Source organism: Lepisma saccharinum, chromosome 18, assembly GCF_977018435.1.
Source record: "Lepisma saccharinum chromosome 18, izLepSacc3.1, whole genome shotgun sequence".
Classification (NCBI taxonomy): Eukaryota; Metazoa; Arthropoda; class Insecta; order Zygentoma; family Lepismatidae; genus Lepisma; species Lepisma saccharinum.
The window spans coordinates 7,403,557-7,423,235 of record NC_139246.1 but is presented as its reverse complement, the minus strand read 5'-3'; the positions used below and the strand labels follow the sequence as shown (position 1 = coordinate 7,423,235).

Genomic DNA, 19,679 nt, shown 5'->3' with positions numbered 1-19,679 from the left:
TGCAACACCCTGCAGATTCAGCCTTCATGGTTCCAATAGAGCAAAATGGTACAATACTTTTCTGTATTTAATATATATTTCATCTTTGTCCCTTGAAAAACATAAAATTGAGGTTTCACTGTACGTGCTTAAATTGAATGCGCTATAATGTAATTAACCTGTAGTTTTTGCATGAAATATTTGTATTTGTGCTCCTCGTATTGTATACATTATTGCGATTCAAGTTGAATTCTGCCCAGAGCAATTCCAAAGGTACCAGACTTTATATCTTTGTACATGATTCATGAAACATGCAATGAAAAAAAAATACAACCCAGGAAATTCACGAGTACAATGGAACACTGGTTTTACATTCCCGGATTTTACATTTTCCCGTATCATACATTCATTCTTGATGACCCCAACATAGCAAAATGGTATAAAGTTTGGAGCAAATTTACAATTCTGGAAGTTTCTCCAATTTGTTTGAAATTTGGCATACTCACTAATTTTGGCCTCCTAATCACGAATCTGCAGTTACAATTTGGCACTCACGTGTAGAAATTGCAAAATAAGCTAAATTGAGTGGTTAGCGATCGGCACAATTGCTCATTATTTACAGGAAAATTTTCTGTTTCAAATACTTAAAAAATGATATATACACCCCTGATATTGCTACGACCTCATATGTTTGCCTAACCTAACCTAACCTTACCGGAATGTTCAGTGGGGCTATCCATCAATGGTTTTCCCGTATTTGCGTCAATTTTCCATATCAACAAATATCGTTCCCATACTGCAATATGGAGAATGATTGCGGGAATTCAAACTGGTTTCTTGCAATTTCTACACGTCAGCCCAAAATTCTAACTGCAGATTCGTGATTAGGAGGCCAAAATTACTAAGTACAAACAAATTGGAGATAACCCTTAATTTTTACTATCCTTACCGTGAATGATTCGTGCGGCAAACATCTTTTCCACATTATCCAAGACGCCATTTTCTCACATGCAAATGAACGCTCCATGCAACTGGTATAACTTTTTTGCACAACACTCTAGCAACCACACCGTTGCCAAACTTACCTCTATTCTAAGCCGCATTCCACAACCTCTTCTCCCTCCATATTCTCATCGTCACTGTTGTCATTCTCCTTGCAGGTTATGGATTGTACAATATTCCAACAAGTTTCAAAAATTCCAAAGTCCGGTCCATTCGTAATTGAAGGCACCTTTTCATGAACATATATTTGGCAAGATAACCAGATTGAAAAAAAAATTCTTGGTTCCAAAAGCATTTAATGTTACTTTAGCCTTCCTCCATGTGGATTCTATACTGTGCGTATGCTCCAGTCTCTTCATCGACGAAATTGATGCTGTGATTCACCTGTAGGTGCTGGTCACCCTCATTCTTAAGCTGATCATACGCTTTCCAACAGTCCGAATTGATGGTTGTTCCAGGCAAAATCCATTCCTTAATTACTGATATTAAAGTTTCTGCGTCTCTTTTCTCTACAGGCACCAAAAAACATCGCCCACTTCCTCTTTCGATCCCTCCGAATACCCATTGTCCTTCCACTCGATGTCCACGATGGTATTTTCTTCTTCCAAACTTTGATTCGTCTATTTCTACAGTCTTTCCCACACCTCCAATCTTCTGACGTTCCTTGTAAAAGTAATGTTCTACTACCTCCCTACAGAACGAAGCCCAATCAACATCTGTTTTGTAATATCTCAACCTCCTCACATATGATATTCAAACCACAATTTGCAACCCATAGACTTTGACCTTCCGAAAAAAGTTCCTTTCCGTAGTGAAACAGAGTAATTACATTGCTTTGATTTCTTCTTATTGTACTTAGCCTTCTTCCAACACTTCTATCCGTACTTATCAATTGCCGTATTGTCTTTGCATAATTGTAAAACATGGCCCCGTGAACACTTGTAACCTCCTTCCTTCGGTAGAACACCAAAATCCATTAATTTCTTGATCAAACCACATCCATCATCTTCTATACTCCATTGCAATAACTGCACCACATTAACGATATTTTCATTCCTTTCCTCCTCCATTCTTCCACGATCAATGATCTCCAACTACAATCAATGATCTCCAAGTGACAAAGTAACAATGTGGCAATGCTGTACACAGCGTAACGAATAGCGAACTTCACTTGTTCACATCATCAAATATGGCTACCATAATAGTGTCTCGACAATCATACCGTTAATAAGTACACATAATTTTCCAATTTCTAGACGTCAGCGCCAAATTTTAACTCCAGATTCGTGACCACCAGGCCTAAATTAGTGAGTACGCCGAATTTGAAAGCAATCTGAGATATGTACTTCCTCGGTATTGTAAATTTATACCTAAAGTTTTCTTCGATTTTACACATTCCTGCATTTTTTTTCAGTTTGGTCCCCTGAAAAACGTAAAATCAAGGTTCAAGTGTAATAGTATTTCATGCATAGCAAAAGTTCTTCAAGTATATTCTGCCAGCATTGCATAAAAACACACTTGAAGGTAACACTCTGACAAAATCAGTAACTTATGAATCTGGATTTTCTGAATCAAAATTATAGGAATAGTAGTACCTGATGAGGCAATTGTTTACAGAGAGTTTTACAGTTTAGGAACACATGTATTGTGTATTCGCAATCTAAAGATGTTCTCCATTAAATCAGTGCACAGCACACTGCTCTTCACTGATATATAATTTTGACCGTCAAGGTTGAGATTTTTCTGGAATTGCGTCCCAGTAAAAGATAATGATTATTTATATGAATAATGAAGTTTTCAGAATATGCAATATTTATTAATTTTTCATTGTTAAATACAAGTTAACTTGTTCTTGACTTTGTTATGTAACTTCCTAAATTACAAACTCTGTTCTTTTCACAACATAAAATTACTTAGTATAGTAGGTTGTGTACATAATACAGGGCAAATTTTTTCCGCCATATTTATTTACTTGGTTTTGTGTGAAGTGCTGATCCTTCAGTGCCTTTTTCGACGGACCAAAGATACAGAAGTCGCATGGTGATAGATTAGGGCTATACGGTGGGTGTTCCAACACTGTCCACCCAAACGTCGTCAACATGTTCTTTGTAACAGCTGGCGTATGTGGACACGTGTTGTCATTCAGCAAAACCACTCCAGAGAATATCATGGCTGATCCGTTTGGCCATGATTGTTGTATGCAAATGGTGGAGGGTACTGCAGTAACAAGCAACATTGATCGTTTGACCATTGTCCAGGAACTCAAGGAGAAGGGTAAAAAAGGTAAAGTGCTCCCCTGTGCTTAGCACCACGCCATGAAGGCGTATAGGGGGTGTGGGGGTAACGCCCCACACTTTCTTGATCCGGTCGTGAGTGTGGGTGATGTGATCAGCATCATGCCCCTGACCGCCTTTACACCCCAAGGTTTCCCCCAGGTACCCATGTTATTCAATGCTGGGTGGGGGCGGGGCCGCTTCCATCGTTAGAAAAGTTCCCGGATTTGAACCGGCCGGGGATCGAACCCGGGACCTTTAGCATGGTAGTCAGATGCGTTCAGTATCACTTTGCCACTACTCTGCACCATCTTGGACTTCTTCCGCGGTGGAGAGCTGACCGACTGACTGACTGCCGGCCTTTTCACCTTCTCGGCCGATACTGCTGTCCGACTGTCTACACATATAATATGTTCACGCGCGACTATCTAGGGTGAATCCATTATGCAGTAGGGGGTTTCCTTCCTTACCTCTACACAAGTTGTCGCCATACCTTACATAAATGTAACCCAATACATCCACTGTTCCGTTTTCATTTGATCCACCCTCATACAATAATGACAATTTTTAACAAAATGACCCATGACCATGATAAACCCCCAGTTGTTATTGTATGTTTTCTATGACTGGTTTACGCTACTGATCCGTAGCTTTGCAGTCTCTTCACGGTGGTGGCTACTGGTCCCATACACAAGCTGAAATCTCACGAAACATTGTTATGCTTCCCCTAGAAAATTCGAACCTGCACATGTCCCGTAGTCAAGAGCCCTATGCTTGAACCTTAGACCGCATGGCCACGATGTAGGCCAGTGACAAGTTTTACCTTCCTATAATTATATATTCTCATAATTCTTATCATCATCACCTTGTTATGTGATGCAATTAAGGGTCCAAGGTTTGATATCTGGTTGAGGCACATAGTGGCTCAGATCCCACTTTAAACTTCAGCTCTAGTCCCAATTAGCCTATCTGTGCATAAGGAGGACTTAAAACAAACTTCAATCAATCAACCATAACTCGTATTTTGAAAGTGGAATATTTTTTTACATTAAATGGTTTTGTACAATAATGAAAACATGTTTTTATCATCACAAAAACATTAGACAATGGAAAATGTGTGAAATGAAATATGGTGATCTGGTAGTCAGATAAAGGAAAGAAAATAGAATGAAACCTTTCTTGATCTAAATTTGCAGGCCAAACACCGACCGACTTTTCTGTATTTTAAGTATTTTTGTTACGTGTGTGTTCATGCTGTACGTGCATTTTTTACGTTTCTTACAGCATATATGTGTATTTTTGTGTTTTGTCTTTTTGTGTTTTTTCTTTTTGTGTTTTTTCTTTTTTTGTGTTTTTTATTTTCTTTGGTATTTTGATCTTTTATATTTCGTAAACTGTTAGATATTTCAACTAAATTTGTAAAATGTGAAGTAGAGATGGTTAAGTGTAAGAAAAGGCTTGTACCTTAACTTCGCCATCCAAAAGAAGAAGTAAATAAATAAATAAATATATGTTTGAAAATGCTAATTTATTGCTAGGTTGTAATTAAATTGCAGTGGTGTATTCTGAAAATTCGACCTAAGTTTACTGCAACAACTGTTATTTATTGTATATATTTATTATATTGATGAAGGGATTGGGAGCATAAAAATTAAAATATCCATTTTGTTAAAACATCACTCTGAAGCTTGCCAGTTGAGTGCCCCAACCTCTACCAGATGCAGAGCCGTGCAACAAGACATTTCCACTCGGCTGTGCACAGTCAGCAAGGCAACGGCCCTTACTAGCAGTGAGTGCACCTCCACCGTAACTTTCCACCCCAGGTGATCAGCTGGAGGTGCAAAGTCTACCACGTCAGGAAGAAATCCTGAAGTATAAAAAGCCCTGGAGATGATAAATCGACACCACATCATCTACAACACGATCGACGCTGATTAACGAGGCCACTCCGAGAGATCGCAACATCACGAGGTGGCAACAAGCGTGCAGTACAATTGCAGTGGTTCGGACTACACGGACTATAGAGAGCCAGAAGCCAGCTCAAGTCCGGAGAACTAATGCTGCTATGATAAAGCTGACGAATCTTCTACCGACTCTTATCGCCATCAACATCTAGGCCAGCAGTCTCTCCAGCATCTCCCGCCATCTACAGTGCACCCGTCTCCATCCAGTCGACATCAGAAGCCAAGGGTCAGATCATGAAGCACGGGGTGAGTAGCGTTCAACCGACTAAGGCTCCGAACATCCTTCATCCACACCATTCAGGATAGAGGTGGTCCAGCGAGACCCAAATTGAAACTTTAACTGTTTAACTGAGCTACGTCCCATACATTACCTGACGTCACACTACAATATATTAATTAGACATAATATAAACAAAACACCAATGCAGGCACGCAAGAAAAAGAAAAACTCAAGTCCGACAGCTTCAAATTTTCTGGCAATTTCTATGTATATGAAAAAAGTTCCATTTCATACAGTGGACTCGCATCATAATTTTGCTTACAGCAGGTGTTCCTATTCTCCTCTTTCTAACAACCGTGTGTATTTGTGTTTTATCTAGATTTGACTGGTTCAGAAGAAGGCAGAAGAGTTATGATACAGTTTCCCGAGTTGCTAAGGAAAGTGATTCAGCTTACAAAGGACTCCAATTTGAATGTAGCCAAAAGTGCTTCGTTATGTCTAGTGAACTTGTCAGCAGATGATGCGTGCTCTGTGGCACTTATAGAGACAGATGAGGGGAATAGTGAAAACATTATTCTGGTTATGATGAATCTAATTCTGGACCCAAACTCGTTGGTAGCAGATCCAGCCTGCATGATTCTGTCAAATCTGACTAGGCAAACAGTCCTATGTCAGAAAGTTGCTGACATCTTAGAGAAAAATGGTATGAAACTAGATTGCCTTATTGAAGCTTTCTCTGATCAGAAGTACAACAAGAATGGTGCTAATCTTCATTATCTGGGACCAGTGTTTTCTAATCTTAGTCAACTGTCTGCAATTAGAAAGTAAGTATAGTTGTTTTATTGTTATTTATTAGCATAATTTGGCAAATCGAGCAAATTAAAAGGGTTATGATTTTTTTATATTATGTGATGAAAGTTTAGAGAAGTTTCCAGCAATTCACGGAACCATGTACAGAAATTTAACATTCACAGTGAGGGTGAAACTTTTGATTTAGAAAAAAGTGTGTTTGATGATTGTTAGGCCAAAGTAACAAGAAAGCAACAAAGTTGCCTACTATCTGACACTGTGCGTAGCAATTGTGACCAGGGGTAGACAAAAAAAAAAATCAGGAGCCAGCTCCCCTTTCCCCCCTCATCAAACATGGGCTAGGAAAGCCATGAATGCAACTATGACAAAGCTAATGTTATCTTAAAACATTTAATCAGTAGCAGTGATTGGGTGCCACAACTGCACCCCACACTATTTTAATTGCCGTCACTGCATTTAAGTTATTAATCAATACAAGATTGGTTGTACCCTGCCATCGATCAGCGGAAGTGAGAACTGTAATCCGGTCGGTACTGTAAGACTTTCTCCTATATGATAATTCCATGCAACTTTTGCAAAAGCACACACACAAACATGCAGAGAGAGAGAGAGAGAGAGAGAGAGAGAAAAGACGAAAAAGTTAGAAAGGTGCAGACCTCCCTGTTCTATGATGCCAGGAGTTTGAATCTCAGCCAAGGCATGGGTGTACTTCATCAGTTTCATCATATCATCACTCACCCTCGCAACTAGCCAAAAGTGGCAGAAATGTGAAGTAAAATGAACCAAATCAATCAGTTGGAAAGGTGTAAGTAAAGGCTGTATCCTGAGATAGTATTGGCACCCTCCTAAATTGTAATGCTAGTTTGCAAAGAACTAAATCTTAAGACAAATTCTTATTTGCATTGCTTGGAATACTACCAGTTATGTAAAAGTTACATGAAATTTATATGCTTCGTAACTGATTGCTTTTTTATTCGGTTCCGTATTCTGAAAAATATTTTCATCTATTTATATTTTAGGTACATAATTGATAAGGATAAATGCATTATTCAACGGCTTCTTCCTTTCACAAATTATGAAGCTTCTACAACAAGAAGAGGAGGAATTGTTGGAACATTAAGAAATTGCTGCTTTGATGTTGGTGAGTACAATATTTTATCTGTAATAAAGAATCCTTTTTAAGGGTTTGTTTTGTTTTATCCCTGAGTGATTCTGTCTCTTGTTTCTACTGACTGTTTTAAATAGCATGTGGACATACTGCCAGTGAATCACAAGTGATGCATCGTTGCTGCCAGACCAGGTGAAAAAAAAGTGGATTTGAACATTACTTGAAGTCAATAACTCAGAGTAGTTCATAGACATATTTCATGAGGTTTATTTCTGTAAGTTTGAACATAAAATCATTATTATACTAAGTTCTTAACTGTAGCTAAAATACTAAGTTCCTACAGTAACTGTATAGGATGGTATCTAAGGTGCCATGTTGGCCTCCCCGATGGTGCAGTGGTAGCGTCGTCACCTTGGAATCAAGGGGTCCCAGGTTTGATTCCCGGTGGAGGCACATAGTGGTTCGGATCCCACTTTAAACTGTAGGTCCAGTCCCGATTAGCCTTACTGTGCATAAAGTGGACTTAAAACAACAAATCTAATCAATCTAAGGTGCCATGCTATGAAGAATACAGAAGTGTCTTTACCTTAATTGACAGTAGTAACACACTGTGGTTCAGAGCATAATCTCTAATACAAGATGCTGTTCTCTAAAAGGGAGGGTTTTTTGAAACTATTTCTGTTAGAGTACTTGATACTTGTCCCAACCTTCCACTAACATTTCTACTAGGGCAATTCAAAAATTATTCTAACTTTCACCACAACTTTCTTTAGATTGGTCACACTGCCTTCAGTGCTCTTGTAGCTACCGAGGTTTTATCTTAATCTCTCCATTTTTCTTTCTTTTGTTACAGAGTAAACATGGCTGCTTCACTAGCAGTGTGCACCAAGGGAGGAAGAAGATCAGTGATCTGAAGCTTGTCGTGTATGATCTTTCATTCAGAACCATGACTAACAATGGCGTGCACAGAATTTTCAAAAGGGGAGAGGGTTATGTGTACTTTTTTTTTTAGTAGTCTGTCCTCATTTTGCCATCTTATCCTGCATTTGACTTTTTTTTTTTTTTAGGAATACTGGGCCAGAAGGGAGGGTTATAACCCCCACCCTTCCTTGGGCATGCCACTGATTTGCAGAGAACATGCCACGTCATTGACTGTCGTCCTGTGGCCCGTTGGTTCGTCAGAATAATCTTGTGAGCTTGTTGAATCTTCCCGTCAGTGGTGGAGGTAGATGGGCGTCCTGCTCCCGCTTCATGCTTCCCACTTGTCTGGTCATTTTTAAACCTCTCGATCCACTCATACACACTTCTTTGCTGTAGACCACTGTCCCCGTATTGTACTGAAAGCCTGCGATGATTTTCAGCCCCTCATACACCTTTGGAGCAGAGAAACAGATAACTGATCTCTCATCTTGGTGCACACTGCTCGCTAAGTGGCCATGTTTACTCTGTTTAACGTGAAACTTCGGCCATGTAACCACAAGAGTACCAGTTTTCAACACACAAGCGCTGAAGGCAGTGTGACCAACCTAAAGAAAGTTATGGTGAAAATGCAGATTATTTCTTACTTCCCCAAGTATTTCAGTGCCCATTTTCAAAGGACAAGGCCGTGCACTTGAAGTGTCTTTTGCCAGTTTCACTGTGTTTCCCACATGTGGATAACTGGTGAGCACATGTGATTGTGAATGTGAAATCATTGTGTCCATGGGTCTCTGTCTTATGAAACCTAGGACACATATGTAAATCACATATCCTTTGCTGGACCACAACCCTGCTTCATAAACTGTGACTTTTGCAAGAAGAGGAGCTACAAGTAAACAGCCAAGAAGAATAAGAAGATGTAAATAAGAGAGTTGGTCTATAGGTGCAACAATATTTGCAATCTCTAACTACTTGGGGAGAGCATCTAGATAAGAATATTAACTCCTGCCTGGAGGTAGTTCAGTATTTAGCAGGAAGAAAATATTGTAATGCTTGAATCTGCTGTAGAGTCTTTTGTTGAAGAACTGCATCCTGCTGTCTAAACAATTATGTGTAGGACAGGAAATATTTAAATGGTAGTCCAGGATCAGAAGGAGATTGTGGAGGAACTTGAAAACGGGGTAATAAGATAAGGAGGAAATGAATGAACAGGCTGGAGTATTTGTGAGCAGGGTTAATGACTGGTATGGAAGTTGCAGCAGCTTCAGATTCAGTCAGAGACAAGGATGCAGTAAGATTGTTCTCATTCCACTCTTGGATTAAGGATTTTGAATCCAGGAGCACCTATCTGCCTTAATGGGAATGGCAGAAAAGGGACTAGGGGACATGGCAGTTTCAATGAGTCCCCACCCAGAGTATGTCAAAGGTTTAAGATGCCTCAGATGCAGACAATGCACACACATATTTCCAAATTCAAAGAGAATATTCGGGTACAATTTGCAGATAAAATGCCTGTGGGAGATAAATGTCAGCTTTGAATTAATGCAGATTCCTGAGAGACAGACTAGAATTGCTGAGATACATTCATAAATTATGTAGACTTCCGCAACCTGTTACGAGATGAGTTTGCCTCTTGTAAATCAAAGCATTGACAACTAGCTGCAGTCACGAACTGAAGGTACTCTTGCCCAGTACTCAAGGCTCTAGAGAGTTGTGCATTGAGTGCATATGCTTATTATTGCAATCTATTCATAATTGGGAAAAGAGAGATGCGGTAGTATATAAGTGTGGAGAAACTAGTACTCACTTATCTGCGAAACTGTTTTTTCTTCTTCGTTCTATTAATTTCAGTGGCCACTGCCACCATCCTCGTTGGAATGCACGGCAAGCAACAGTACAGCAAGTTCCAACGATGATGGCTGAAATTAATGGAACGAAGAAGAAAAACTAGTTTCGCGGATAAGTGAGTACTAGTGTCTTCATATTTATTGCAATCTAATCGATAACTTTAGTGAAGATGAGATGGTCAAGCTAATGATAGGGCAGTTGTCTTTTAGAATCCAAAACTTTTGCCTAACTCATGTAAAAGGTCACCTAGGCCTCAAAGATGAATGTGATGCCTGGAAGGGCATTCCAGGCAGAATCCAATGAAGAATGAGACATGAGTTAGAGACATACAGAGTGAAACTCCAAGGTCTAGAGGTGTCTTTTCCAGGTGCAGATGTTCTAACAATTCCCGAGACGACCTGCAGTTTAACCAACGCACGCTAGAAGAGCCTAACAGAGTTTTTACGTAACTGACGACGAAACTGAAATTTCAGGAACCGAGCCAGAAGTGAAGGAGCAGCTAAAGCCCAACTAGAAGATCGTCTCCCAGAAACCAGTCAAGATAACGTATGGATTGTGGATCAAGAATTCAACCAGAGCTAGAGGTCACAACAGTGGCAAAAAAAAATTAAAAAAATGAAAGTATTGTCTGCATGCATGTTTGGGCAAGATGCACTGGAAGCTCAAGCCTACCGTGTGAGATGTCCAAGATTCATTAGTAAATTTTCATATGACAGAGATCAAAGAAGAGAGAATGTTGCAGGAGATGTAAACACTTAGAGAATGAGGTACAAATTGCCTGTACTATAGGCTACTTCAATGGACATGCCACGTCCCAGAGAGGGTGACACCAGTCCAGCTTAGGCCAGGGTAAAACATGAGATTCTCAGGGCAACTAAAACTGAATGATAACTTATTTTAGAAGGAGAACCAGATTATCCATATTATCCATTATCCAAATGAAACAACTTGTTTAACCTACTACAGAAGGCACAATGCACCGTATGTTCTTAATTTTCATATTACATTAAATTTATATACAGGATTGTATTTAAAGCTGTCTCTTTGTTTCTTGGTCACATATATCTCTATTAAACATATTTCATCTACTGGAAGGCTTCTTCTTCTTCTTCTTTATGGATACGTGATGACTTCTTCTTCTATTTGGCTAACAACTTCTTCTTCCATGGACTTCTTCTTCTCTCGGCTGATTCATCTATTAGTCAAGAGGCTTCTTCTATCAATCATTTAATAGTCTTCTTCTTCTATCAGTTGGTTAATAGGCTTCTTCTTCTATCAATCATTTAATAGACTTCTTCTTCTATCGATTGGTTAATAGGCTTCTTCTTCTATCACTTGGTTAGTAGATTTCTTCTTCTACTAATCAATATACTAATTCTTCTGTTATTTAATACACTCCTATTTGTCAATAGGCTTCTTCTCGCCTTGATTACTAGACTACTACTTCTTCTAGTTGATAATCTTCTTCTTCTACTAATCAATATACTTATTCTTCTACTAATCAATATACTTATTCTTCTTATGCTTACTCTTCTATAAACTTCTTCTATTATTTAATATACTTCTTCTTCTATCGATGAAGTCATATGCCTTTTATATATTTATTCTTCTAGTAAATATATCCTTTATTTACAAAAGCTCCTATATCCAAATTCCTTCATTTATTAAACATTGGATTGATTCCCGTATCTTCCCTGCCATATTTCCCTTCTTTTTGGGCTTTGTCAAAGATACAACAATAATTCAAATCAATATTTTTCTGCACGATGGCTTAATACAAGCAGAGAAAAGGGGTTAATAGAAGGGCGCCGCCTGTCCCGCGCTCGACCTCAATCCGGGTCAGCAATATATGCGCCGCAACGGAAGTGCTTGGGAGCCACCACTGGGTTGCTGCCGCACTTGGAAAAGCAAACAAAAAGGTCTAGTGGGAAAAATTCCTTCCCACTAAGACGGTAGAGATATAAAATTGTAATCGCTTTTTAACTTCATTAATCTTTACATACAATCACATATGCTGCACGTGTCGATCATTTCTTTATCTCGCCTTTATCCATCTCCATTGTTTATCTCAGTTCATAAATTTATGTAAGCACAATTAATTTCAGTTCTCCCAAACACTTCCATTCAATTCGCGTGAGCATTCTTACTATAATCTACGATCCTAATATTTCTTCCGTGTGCTGCCATCTACGAGCATTGGGACATACGGTTTACATGTGCGGGTACGTAACAGACATTCCAGTAATTTGCATCATAGACGCCGGCAGTGAATGTCGAATACTGAATCATTCCATCTGTGACAACTTGGTTAGAACCCTCTTGGAGTTCAGCTGCAGAAGGTTCCGAAGTAAAGCTAGTCAATTTTTCAGGCAGCTTGATGAAGAGGGTGTGTGGTAGTTCTAAGGTTATGATCAGGGAATGGATTTATATGTAAATACATATTTTTGTATGATGCTGAAATCAGTTACATTTTGTATTATCTTCGTGTATCTTGGCATGTAGTCAAAAAATGCCATTTTTTATTTTTCATATTTTTGCATATATTAGGTTTTGGCTCATATTTTACATATTTTAGTTATTTTTACATATTATTTCCATACTTCAGAACATTTCTCAGCATATACTCCATATTTGCAGAATAACTACATCTCCCCATGTTACTGAAAGAGTTGGATGAATACCTTGTGAATAAGTGATAAAAAAAGGTAAAGTGCTCCCCTGTGCATAGCACCACGCCATGAAGGCATATAGGGGGTGTGGGGGTAACGCCCCACACTTTCTTGATCCGGTCGTGAGTGGGGGTGATGTGATCAGCATCACGCCCCTGACCGCCTTTACCCCCCAGGGTTTCCCCCAGGTACCCATGTTATTCGACGCTGGGTGGGCGCCGGGGCCGCTTCCATCGTTAGAAAAGTTCCCGGATTTGAACCGGCCGGGGATGTGAATAAGTGACAAATTTGAAATACACTCCCATTATTTCTTGCAATATTGAACGCAGTTTTAGTCAATATAAATGCATCTTAAGAGACAACAAAAGGAAATTCACGTTCAAATACGTACAACAAAATTCTGTTATTCATTGTTTTCGAAACAGAAATTATGAAGACATTTTGTGTTGTTTTACAATTAATGTCTGTGCAAGCGTACTGTATTTTGTGTAGCTTGTGTAGTCTTATAGTATGAAAAAGGTAAATTTTTACAATTTTAAGTCCATATTTAACTACATATTTTGGTGAACACTTTATATTTCAAATTCTAAAAATTAAGAACTCCATGGCACAATAGCTCTCTGGGGGCCAAGCAGATCTTTCATTGTGTAGCATGTGGTAGGTGCATCGAGTCCCATTACTGCTGTTTTCTAGCTTTCGAGACCGGAGACCGCAAGTTCTTCTTTTCAAGTAGCTTCCCAATTGTCCCAACACCAAAATTTTGAAGCTCCTACCAGGAATCAAACCTGGCACCACTTGCACCAAAGGTGAAATTTCTAACCAATTTTTCAAATTCTAAATAGCTTAATTGTTTACATAAATTTAACTTTTTCCATTGGAAATCATTAAAAATTGGAACTTTAAAGATCATTTTCTCACATCATCAATAGAGCACATCCATATTATTGGCATGAGGCCAATGTACCAGGTGTGCCGCTTAATAATTCTTAACTGATCCGAAAGAAAACAAGTGTATCTGGGGAGAAAGGTAACAAATGCTTTATTCAAAGTATGCACCATTGCTAGCTATACATTGTGCCCATCTGTCTGTCAAATTGTGGATGTCCTTCCAGAAAAATCGTTCACATTTTGAGGTGACCCAGTCAGTCAGTTACATCAACAAAATGACATTTAAATGAAACTGGAAGCAGGTACTGTAAATTTACAGTTTGTTATGAGCACTGATAGGGTATTTAAATACAAATTAAAGGTTAAAAGATTAAAAATCTGTAACTTACGTGTGTGAGCATGAGGTTTATCAAACTACGTTTCGAAGGTTATACTACCTCCTTCTTCAGGTTGAAACGATGTTTTCAGACACCCAACATGGTGCCTCGTCGAGAAAGTGATAGTTGAGGATTTAGGTTAAAATGGTATAGGAAAGACACTTTCTAAAAAAAGGAATGTAAAATACACATACTAACTGTTAAAACCGCGCAATACTCTAAAAAAAACCCTAAAAAAACCAAAAGAACGTTCAAACCTGATGACGGCGAACTGCCGATCGGTGCTCGGGGTAGGCGAATGCACGGTGTCAGCTCATACCTGGAGAAGGAAAACTCCTCCCCCCTCCCGGTTTTTCCTCAACCGGGGCTCATGAGTCACCAATCCAAGGAGAATTCAACTTCCACCTCGGCGGCTTTCCTAACCTCAGGGGTAACATGGAAGCCCATCTCGTCTCTACTCCCGGTGGCTTTATCCCATTTTTTAAAGAAGTTTATCCAGCAGTCTTCCAAATTCCCATCATCCCTATTGAGTTTATTCCTATTATCCGCGCATATATAGGCTGCCTCGTACAAATTCCTGTCCAATTTATTGTTAATCTTCCTAATGACTTCTCTTTTGGCGATCTTATGCTGGTTGACTAATACGTGTTCAGATAATCCTGTCTTGGGTATACCCTCCTTTACATCCTTATCGTGCTCGCCCCACCTAATTTGCATACTCCTCCCGGTCTGTCCCACGTATTCCTTTCCGCATTCACATACTATCCTGTACACTCCCTTTTGCTCTTCAGGGTTATCGTGCCTATCTCCCCTCCCTTTCTTATAAGACGTGAAGTGTTTCTCAATGCTCCGAGGTGCTCTCACCCCACATTTTATCCCGTATCCCCTTACGGATTTTTCAATTTTCTCGGAAACACCCTTAAAATATGGAATCCCGACAAAATACGTGTTCTTTTCACCGTTTCCTACCTCCGTTTTATCTTCATCTTTATCATTTTGTGATATTTCTTGTCCAACAATCTTTTTTGCTTTCCTAGCTACTTTTTCCATGTTGCGGATAGTATACCCATTCTTTATACCCACCTTCTTTATCCATTCTTCTTCTTTTTCTTTCTCTTTTTCGTCATTGCACAGCCTTTCGGCACGAATGAAAAAGTTAAGAAAAATATTAAACTTAGTTCTATTGGAATCTCTTATGGAGATACAGCTCGCCAGCCAACGGTTTATGAAAGACCCCGGTTACAATCCGTTGTCCGGTTTTAGTAAGGCACAAGTCTAGAAAGTGAATCTTTCCGTTGGCCAGATCTTCTCTGGTAAAACCAATTCTGGGATCTTGCTTGCCCAATTGGTTGAAAATGCTATCAAATTTGGTTTCATTCCCTATGATGAGGATGTCATCTACGTATCTCCCATAGTATTTTACCCCTCCCCCCACATGCTCCATGGCGGCTTTTTCGACATAGTGCATGAAGATGTTGGCCACGAGGCCAGAAATGGGGTTACCCATTGCCAACCCTTCTTTTTGTTGGAAGATTTTATCGTTAACGTAGAAGTAATTGTACCCCGTAATGAGAAAAAACCACCGGACATATTCCCAGGCGACCAAGATTTCAACATTTTGGTCTATTAGCCATCTATACAAGCAATCCCCGGCTTTGTCCCTGGGGACACTGGGATACACACACACGTATACTTGCTCACACACGTAAGTTACAGATTTTTAATCTTTTAACCTTTAATTTGTATTTAATTGTGAGCAATCAGCACATTACCAGTATGTTAGGGTATTTAAAGCCATTATTACAGTTAAAGAAAGAAAACAAAAATGGACAATCGAAAGTAAAGATAAAGCATAGCACAGGAACTTAGATTCTAATGAGAGGGATGAATCTGTGTTGATTTGCACAACATGACTATATCTGGTTCAATTAGGGACAGTTGCAACCAAATATCTGGCTCTGGATTGAGGAGGGGAATCTGTGTTCAGTTGTATTATACACCCTGATATCTATCTATAAGTTGGTTGTTGCAAGGACCAGAAGAATGATTTTTGCTTTATTTATGAACACTTCAAATTCATATTTTAGCTGCAATCAAAATTCTGCTAGTGCCTGACTTGATTTCCTCCTCCTTCTGTTGCCAGGGGTAGTAACGTCGACATAAGGCGTATCTAGAGGCATGCTCCATCCAAGTCAAGGATGCATGCTCCAAAGTTGGGAAGGTCGCATGTACTAAAGGTGTATACGTATGTATCCTGTCTGAGGGAAGTTCTTAAGGTTTATTTTATCTGTAACAAACAATTCGTAAAGATCTCTTTGTTTTACCCACAAGCCTTGAATGACTCAAAGAGTCTTGTTTATGTTTTGATAGCATGGGGCAGCATACCTGCCAAAAGTTATCGGTAGAGGCACATATTTTTGGTAAATAAAAAAGCAAAATTTCTGTACAAAAACTGAGTTAATTTCGGGTTCAAAAGTGGTAAATAAAATAAAATTTTGCTGTTATAGCGGTGAAAAAGCTGTATATAAAATGACATTGTGGTCTTAAAATTGTGAATATAATCCTAAATTTTATTTAAAAACTGCACTTATTACACAAAATAAACATATCCCTTCAAATAGCACATTTATGTAGTTACCAGAGTATTAAGTTTATTCCTGTATAAAGGGGTCCATTTTTCCTTCTCAAATATTTACAGCAGAATTAATCGAATTTCCGTGAATTGCATAACTCTCAGGATAATTCAAACGTCAGAAAGTGTCGTGTTGGTAAATAAACTCTAAATTTCGTGTTTAAGAGTCTATTTCGCATTTTGCAGTTCATTTCGCATTATTTCTTGACAAGGGTAAGAAAATGCACCTCACACCTTTCAGACACATGAAAAATTAACATTACAATGTGTTATTTCAGATTTCGTGTTTTCATAAAAAAAATGAAATATGCATGCCTCTAGTTATCAGTGGCATGCCATTGTCGCTAACAGATCAGTTTTTAGAAAAGGGTGTAGCAAAATAGAACAATTGTTATATTGATTTGGCTATTTAGGAAAGTTTAAATGCTAGAAAACAAAATTTTGTATGATGAATTTGGATTCTAGTGCTAATTAATTGTGACATAAACTATCCCTTAAAGAACAGTGCGATTCAGAGGTATGGAACCAACCATATGATTTCTGCAAATATTACGGGACATGAATTTACACCATATGCAGTATCTATGACCAAGTATTGTATCCCAATGCATGTTACATACCCTGCCTGCCATCTTGGGATTCAACAAAAAGAAATTAAAATGGGAATAGGGGCAAGTGATATACAAGGGTAGGTCAGTAAGAAGGTCACAAACATTTACTAAGTGAGATACTGCCTTGAAAACCATTTTAATATTTCAACATAATTTCCACCAACATTGTTACACTTATCTGATTGCTTTATGAGACCCCAAAAACCTGTTGGTTGGATTGATTGATTGATTGATTTGATGTTTTAAGTCCACTTTATGCACAGTAAGGCTAATCGGGACTGGACCTACAGTTTAAAGTGGGATCCGAACCACTATGTGCCTCCACCGGGTATCGAACCCGGACCCCTTGATTACAAGCCGACGACGCTACCACTGCGCCATCGAGGAGGCCAAAAACCTGTTGCATAAAAGCTGCTGTCGTAGCCACAGTCCTAGCACCTCATCTTCAACATCTTCATCATCCATGAAATGTTTGACCGTCCTTGCAAGAATTTATTGACCCACTTATGCACCACTTTATAGGGCAAACACTTCTCACCATAAACAGGAAATATTTCCATGTGAATATCCTTTGCAGGAAGTCAATTTGCCCACAAAAAATGCACAACAATGTGCTTCTCTTCTAAAGTACACTCTTTGAGCACGGTCGGCATTTTAAAACTGAGCTGCCCATGCGTGCGGCTGCTATCTAGAGACTGAATATAATCAAGCTGGATTGTGCTGTCACCTAATGACACCTTTAGAAACTACTCACTACTATTTCCAGCTGTCCCACATCAGTTTCTGACTTATTTACTGACTTCCCCTCGTCTCAGCCATGAAATTTTCTGAAAATCAAATGATGAAATCCATTTTAAGATACCTTGAGTCATGTGACATGTTCCATTAGTACAACACTTCACAGGAGGTTCTCAGTATTCTGGCCTTTTTCAGCTACACACATCCGCAAATGTCCAGGAGAGGTATAGGGTAGTTTATGAAATCTGTTGCTGGACTATTTTTCCCTAGGCTCCGAGTAAAGATTAGAATCATAGAGATGGTAGACTTGCAATATCACATATCTTGAGAAAAACTTCGGTAGAAATTTCCTCAAAAATCTGGAAGGTACTACTAAAGATGTGTAGTGATGCCCTTTAAATCCCACCACCACTAAATTTGAATCACTGTTGAAGTTATCGAATTGCTAAATGGAGCTGGTAATATAATTTAGCATTGTTTCCATATTAAAAACACTAAATTTGCTGACCAAGGCAATTTATTAAGATCAAAACTTAAAAACTTTAAAAAACCTTTTTTAAGTTCTTCGTCTGAGGAAGACCCTGGTAGAGGGTAGAAACGGTACTTGTAAAGTGTTTTTAAATCTTAATAAACTGCCTTGGTCAGCAGATTTAGTGTTTTTAAATGGAGCTGGATGTATAAAGGTTAATAGAGCATCATAATGAGCAGTTTGGCATTTTAAAGAAATCCAGTTAGCGGAAATTCCGGTAACTACTCTCGAAGCATTGTGATTGTATTTAAATTATATAATACGTAGTTAGATATTTTTTATTCAAGGGCGAAGTTCAGCCTGTGGCTGTTCTACCACTTAACCCCATAGTCTTAACCTCCAAGAATAAAAGCAACCAGAAAGTGGAATTCCTCCTCTTGATTCCTTCAAATACCGCTCTGATAATGTTAAGAACTGTGACCTTTCTATATCATTTAGGGAAGTGTTGACGAAATTGCAGGGGGTGGGAAGTGGAGAGTGATGGGCAACATGGATAAATTGATGGCAGTGACGTGCACTGAGGAGTAGCTAGTCTAGCAGAGATAGATCAATCAATCTCACGTCTCTAATTATTTTCAAATCACAATATTTATTGCCTTGAAGCCTCAGTTCATATGCAACACTTCTTTCCACGCGCTTCTCATCCCTCGATGTGATCAGCTGGCAAGGCTGAATACCCTAGCTGTCTCTTCTTCCGCCTTACCAGTTCCAGGTATAGACAACAGCCCGAAGCGAAAGGGAAGATTTCTGCCTGTACTTCCCTTGCCCCTTCGCCCCCCGCTCCCATGGTTGAAAGCCCGTGGTTTCAGGTCCTCCAGTCTATCTCCTATAGGACAGATAGGGGATTGGTTTCCATTCGATTCCATTGTAAATCCTCTAAAGAACTCGGGGGAAATTTTTCTGCAGTACTTATGTTATCTGTATTTACACAACCTTCTAAACTTTGTACAATATGTATGTATAATATGGGATGTATTTTTATTTCTATATGAATGGGAACGTACTTGTATTATGTGCAGACAAAAATGTTATGGTTTATTTTCTCTTTTTTTCAAATATGGAATATATAATGATTAAATAACAAATATCTAGCTCTCGTTTTAGTAGTGTTTT

The 19,679-nt window shown here is 38.9% G+C and overlaps 1 protein-coding gene across 2 annotated transcripts in view; it reads left to right on the top strand.

Annotated features, from left to right (window-relative positions):
• Positions 1-19,679, top strand: part of LOC146002709 (co-chaperone protein HGH1 homolog) — a 48,714-nt gene that overhangs the window by 6,768 nt on the left and 22,267 nt on the right. For both annotated transcript variants that reach the window (XM_083140665.1, XM_083140666.1), the window contains exons 3-4: positions 5,818-6,262; positions 7,268-7,389. In XM_083140665.1, coding sequence (XP_082996791.1) covers positions 5,818-6,262; positions 7,268-7,389 — 567 coding nt within the window. The remainder of the gene's footprint in view (positions 1-5,817; positions 6,263-7,267; positions 7,390-19,679) is intronic.